Source organism: Buceros rhinoceros, unplaced genomic scaffold (assembly GCF_000710305.1).
Source record: "Buceros rhinoceros silvestris isolate BGI_N320 unplaced genomic scaffold, ASM71030v1 scaffold25571, whole genome shotgun sequence".
Lineage (NCBI taxonomy): Eukaryota > Metazoa > Chordata > Aves > Bucerotiformes > Bucerotidae > Buceros > Buceros rhinoceros.
The window spans coordinates 49,964-55,963 of record NW_010395221.1 but is presented as its reverse complement, the minus strand read 5'-3'; the positions used below and the strand labels follow the sequence as shown (position 1 = coordinate 55,963).

General features: G+C 50.8%; 1 protein-coding gene across 1 annotated transcript in view; it reads left to right on the top strand.

Annotated features, from left to right (window-relative positions):
• Window positions 1-1,180: 1,180 nt before the first annotated feature.
• Window positions 1,181-6,000, top strand: part of PAPPA2 (pappalysin 2) — a gene marked incomplete at its 5' end in the record, with an annotated part of 54,603 nt that continues 49,783 nt past the window's right edge. Inside the window, 4 exons of the mRNA XM_010145490.1 lie at window positions 1,181-1,302; window positions 2,552-3,044; window positions 3,590-3,718; window positions 5,365-5,456. Of these exons, the coding sequence (XP_010143792.1) occupies window positions 1,181-1,302; window positions 2,552-3,044; window positions 3,590-3,718; window positions 5,365-5,456 (836 nt within the window). The remainder of the gene's footprint in view (window positions 1,303-2,551; window positions 3,045-3,589; window positions 3,719-5,364; window positions 5,457-6,000) is intronic.

Below are 6,000 nucleotides of genomic sequence, written 5' to 3'. Positions count from 1 at the left end.
CACTGAATTATAAACATGTGAAAAGACACCAGGGGCAATGGTAGCTGCAATGATTGACGATGCTGGGGGAGGGGTGTGATCAGAAGTCAGCAAACATCTCAGGCCAGAGAACGATGCAGAGAAACCAGTGTTGTCTGGCTGGTGAGCAGTGCGTGGCCCTGGGTGTTGGGTGGCCATCTGCCTCTCCCCAGTCCCGGGGAGTCACCCACACCTGGGTACACAGCCAGTGCCTCTGGTCTGCAGCCTCCCTTAGTAAAACATCTTGGTTTCCACCAGGTCTGTGGTTTTATTATGGGATCGTAAGCAGGAAAAGAGCTCTTGAACCCCTGTTACAGCTGCTTCACAAAGGTGTCTCTTGCAATTCAAAGTGCTGTTTCGGGGCAGATGGGACACTCTTGGGTCAGCGTTTGCTGCCTTTTCAAAGAACTGATGCTCTCCATGATGGGCCTTTTGCCCAGGGATAACAAGATCACGTGTCTGTCGCTCCCCAGGCACGGGAGCCCCGGAGTGACGGGTGGCCTTGAGTCATCCAAACGAACTGCTTCTGTGGGGAATAGAGTGGTTTGGGAGCAGGAAAATACAAGTCTAGAAGGCAAGCGCTGGGTCTTCAGATCCATCCCCAGGTCTCGATCATAACTGGCTTAGGAACTGGTCCAGGGTGGGTGTCCTGCATGCCCTGAGGTGAACTGGACAACGAAAGGGGCTGAGGCTGGCCCTTATCACAGAAAAGTGCCTTTTTCTTTCTTGGAGAGCATGGTGGGACCCAGAGTAATTGACGTTATTGCAGCTGTTCTGTATTACAGAAGAGATGAAAGCCAAAATCCGTCTCTGGGGCTTAGCAGAGACAGACTCAAGTGCACCCACCCCACTGCAGAGGCATTGCCCTGGGAAGCGTGAAGGCTGTTAGCTCCTCTTCGTGGATAGGGAACAGGCGGTTCAATGGCTCATCCAAGATTACAGAGCGCACATAGAAGAGGGATTAAACCCAGCTTGACCCATGGTCGGTGTTTTTCTCCCGTCTTTGACAAAGCTTTTTCCAAGCAGAATGGTATGTCCAGGAGCTTCCCAAGAGCTTAGCTTTGCTTTTCCAACTTTCTGTCTGATTCTGCCTGGACAAATGTGGATGGAAAATTAACTGGTCATGATTAGACATGCTAATGCCTTTGTCTTCCGTCTGCAGGGAGCAGGACATGCTCTGTGACGACTGTGCAGAGGATGGCACCTTCCATCAGTATGTGCATGAGGCCTCTTCCCCTCGGGTCTGTGATTCTTCTGGCTACTGGACCCCAGAAGAAGCAGAAGGTAAATGCCTCCTCTCTTCCTCTGGCTGTGAATCCTCTGGACAGAGATGAGATCTTGCTGGGAAAAGAAAAAGAAGTTGTTTGTTTGTTTGTTTGTTTTCTTTTAGAGAGGGAGATGTCTCCTCTTTGGGGAGGACTTTTAGCTCAGGAAGGAGTTCTGGGTGCCCAGGAGACACCTGGTACCTGCTACTAGGCTTTGGACAGACACCCCAGTATTAACCCCAATTGTATCTCTTGCTAGCATGGCAACCTGAGGGGGGAAGGAGTGGGAAATCAGCTTAAATAATCAAATTTGTGTTTATTCAGTGATACTAAACAAACCAAAGTTTAGATCCTTTATTGTCAGTGGTTCCAGCTTGCCCACCTGCCTGACTCACCAGCAAATTAAAACTGCTCCTGGAATTAAGGATGTTGTTTTCTCCTGTGTGTGACCTGCAAGTGCTTGTTTGCTCCAGTGATAAAGAAACAGGTCTTTCAGTTTTTGGAAGACTAATACTAAACAGAGGCAGGCTTTGGACTGGTGCTGGACCCAAAGAAATGCTTGTGGTGGCTGATGAAGACAAGGGTATTTCTGCTACAGGATGACAAATTGCAGTGATGCTTTCTGATACGGAAAGCCCAGTGCTGAGTGTTAATCTATCAGCAGGGGAGGCAGGCTGGGGGTCTGAGGTCAGCCTGGGCACAATCCTGGAGGTCCTAGTGTAAGGACAGCCTTCCAGAGCTGCTTTCCTGGCTTACTTTGGACCTAGACTCTTCCTGTGTGCGACCTGTTCCAGCACGTGCATGTGGAAAGCTTTGGTCTCTGCTCTGCTTAGCCTATGTCCAGAGCCATGGGGCCACAGGGACTTGGCATTCAGGTGCCCTTGGCAAGCCTTCTGTGCTCAGGGGCAAGCTTCAGGTCCTTCAGCTGTGTCCAGGCTGTCTCTAGAGCTTGGCACTGGGATGAGCTGCAGCACGGATACCATTGTCCCTGTGTTAGAGGGCTGTGAGACACCGTATCTTCCAAGCCTTGTTCTTGTACGTTGTACCCAGGAGCTGGGAGGTTAGTGGTGCTTTCTAGGATGTTAGGACAGATGCCACCAGCTCTAGCTTGTGCCTGTAATGGTGCAAAACCGCATGGGTGTGCAGTTACAGCACAGCGATACATGAGCATCTAAGGGGTACTGCAGAGAGGATCAACCCTCTGGGTCCCCTGTGAGGTGAGCTGTCCCCTGGTTCTCATCAACCTCCTCCTTGTCCCTCCTGCCCAGGGCCCCCAGATGTGGATCAGCCCTGTGAGCCCAGCCTGCAAGCCTGGAGTCCAGAGCTCCACCTGTACCACATGAACATGACAGTGCCGTGTCCCCAGCCAGATGGCTGCATCCTGGAGCTGCGCTTCCTGCACCCTGTCTACCCCGATTCCCTCACCCTCTGGACCACGTACCTCTCCACGGGCTCTCCCAAGGCGCTCTCTGACATCGAAGTACTGACAGAGCAGGGGGAGTCCATACATCTGGGTCCCCTGGACACCTTCTGTGATGTCCCCTTTACCGTGAAGCTCAACATCCCTAAAAAGGTGTCTGGAGTCAAAATCTACACCTTCGATGAGAGGATGGAGATAGATACGGCCCTGCTGACCTCCATGCCCCACAGCTCGCTCTGCTCCACCTGCAAACTGATCCAGTACCGAGTCCTCCGTGACCCCCCGTTTGCAAATGGATCCCCCGCTGCCCCGACACAGACACACCGCCAGTTCGTTGACACGTGAGTGATGAGGCTGTTCCCTTGCAGGCTGAGTGGGTGGCCGGGACAGTTTTGATGACCTCCTCAGGTCCTGCCTTTGAATCACTGGATGGTTTTGCTTGTTCGTTTTTTTCTGCCCCTCTGCGAGTTACCACATGCAATGCCAAGAGCTGATCCCTATTCAGCATTGACAATGAATCTTAGTGCAGACCCACCATGCTCGCATCACCCTTGTCCACGAGCCCAGGCTGACTAGAAGGAGCTTGTTAAACCCAGAAATATTTTCCCCATCAACACAACCAATAAAATGATTGTTCAAGTTAATGCCACTTCTCTCTAGCTCAGAGCCTGGGGAAATAAGCAGCAGGCCCCTCTACATGACCTGGCAGAGACCCTCTTCCCACAGTCTCTGCCTCTGGTGGATTAGAGTACGAAGACATACGTCAAACCACGATACTGCATGGGCACACACACATGTGATTTCTATAGCTGCGGTAAGCAAATCTGTTGCAGATGGATGGGCTGTTCCCTGCTGCTCTTTCTTCAAGTCCTCTCTGTTCCGACAGGGACGTCACACCAGGGCAGGTGTACCACTACCAGGTGCAGGCAGTCTCTGGGACAACCGCAGGAGAAGCTTCCCCACCGCTTGTCCACGTCCATGGAGCACCCTACTGTGGGGATGGCAACGTGACCACGTAAGCCAAGAAACTCAAGCTCTCAGCTGAGGTCCTTTAAGCTGTTGGGTCATCCTGTCCCAAAGTGGAGCACCGGTTTGGTCATCCACTGATGGGTACTTGACTGAGGATGCAGCACTGAATCCCTCCAGTACACTGGACTACAGAGCTTGTGTTGTGTAAAATGCCACGTGCGTAGGAGATTGAGATGGTCTTTTTGAGAAGCAGGGTCTGGATGAGCAGTCCAGCCTGGATATCCTCTGTGTTTGACTGCAGTGCTTGGATTCTGGCCCACCTCAGCGAACTATCACAGAGTCTGACCCCAAAGGGATCCACCTTTGGGACTGGCCAATATGATCTTTTGCACAGGGTGCACGGTGCTGATCCTGCAGGAGTAGGTTCCACAGCAAGTGCAGTCCCATGGGGCATGGTGTCTTTAAAGAGTTGCCTAGCCTCTGCGTAGGGACCCAAACTGATGAGGGATGGCCCATCTCTACATTGGGAGACTCCAGTGATTCACCTGTTCCATCTGGGGATAATTATGTCTAATATCCATATTTTAGCTTTTCAGTCCTCAACTTCCAGGCTACTCAGCATCACTTTCCTTTGAAAACAACTTTCTTAACAGTGTGAGGAAGGGGCACAACTGAAGGAAGTGCAGGAGGAATTGTGGTATCATGCAAGACCCAGCAAGACAAAGAGGTTTCCAGCAGGGCTGGCTGCTGAAGTGGTGTAACCTGGTATAGTTTTAGCATGAATTCATTCTAGCTGAAGACTTGATCCAGAGAGAGCATCACATTAGGCTCTGTTGTCAAAGTCAACAGAGGAGCAGAAATGGGCAGAGAGAAGCTGAGATTTTTGGCAGGCTTTCCTGTTCCTGAGCTGTTGAAGGGAAGGCCATGCAGGAAGCTTTGTCTCTGGAAGTTTTTTTTTCCTTTGTACCACGAGTGGAACAGCAAGGTGGGAAGATTAGACGCAGAGTAGATCTTTCCTGTTAGATGAAGGTGGAGGTGGGTGAGCATCACGAGATGTATGCCTGAAGGTTTTTTGCTCCTTGTGTTTTGGGATATGTAACTCTGTGCACAAAGGAATAGGTACGAACTGAGGCATTTCTCCCAGCTTTTCCTATCGGGTCTATTTTCTGCAGTATTAAGACAGAACCTTTTCAAAGAAACTGCATGGCCTTTTTTTCCTCGTGAGATGCCATGTATGTCAGCCAGGGTCTTCTCTCCTCCTGGGCCAACCTGCTCTTTCTCCTTTCTCCTGCCTCTTGTTCTCCAGCTCCCACTGAAACACCAGCCCCATCTCAGAATCTGCTGCCCTCTCCAGCACTTGCCTTCTCTAGCAGCAAGTCTTCCTCATGCTTGGTTCTCTGCTCCCTCAGTTGTATATAGCTTAATTTTCTTCCATAGTTCTTGCCTCAGGTCTTGTAAGAAAGTCACAGTACAGTCATGCCTACTTCCACGTGCTGTGTTTTCAACCTCTTTTTAACCTCTGGCCATATTTGGTGTTTTCTTTCCTCCACTTACTCCACATGTGTTTCTTCCTCTTCTACACGCTTCTGTGGAAATGGAAGCAAAATATGGGGTCTTTACTCATAATTGGGCAGAAGCACAGGATTGTTGAGCTGGGGGTGGTGTTAACATATCTGGCTGTTGCCCTCTTAGGAGCCTGGAGGAGGAATGCGATGATGGGGACTTGCTGGATGGAGATGGCTGTTCCAGGAAGTGTAAGAAAGAAAAAGGCTTCAACTGTGTTGGTGAGTCCAAATGGATTGAGACATCCATTTGAGGCAGGAGTCAAAACTGCTACTCAGAGCAGAGCAAAACTGCACCGCATGACTCAGAATGTGGGTCTGCAGCTGGAGTCATCCAAGGAGCTTGTCAAGCCCTTGCGGTGGGAAATGCCAGGGCTAAGCAGCCAGCACGCCTCCTGGGACAGGAGCATATTTATGTGCCTGGAGCCTGATTTGTAGGTGGGTCATTCCTGGTGAGGGGTTTGAAGAACTTATGAGGAGTGGCTGAGGGAGCTGGGAGTGTTTAGTCTGGAGAAGAGGAGGCTCAGGGGGGACCTTATCGCTCTCTACAACTACCTGAAAGGAAGTTGTAGGGAGGTGGGGGTCGGTCTCTTCTCCCATGTTAAGGACGACAGGATGAGAGGGAATGGCCTCAAGTTATGTCACGGGAAATTTAGGCTGGATATCAGGAAAAATTTCTTTACAGAGAGGGTGGTGAAACACTGGAACAGATTGCCCAGGGATGTGGTGGAGTCCCCATCCCTGGAAGTATTTAAAAGCCGTGTGG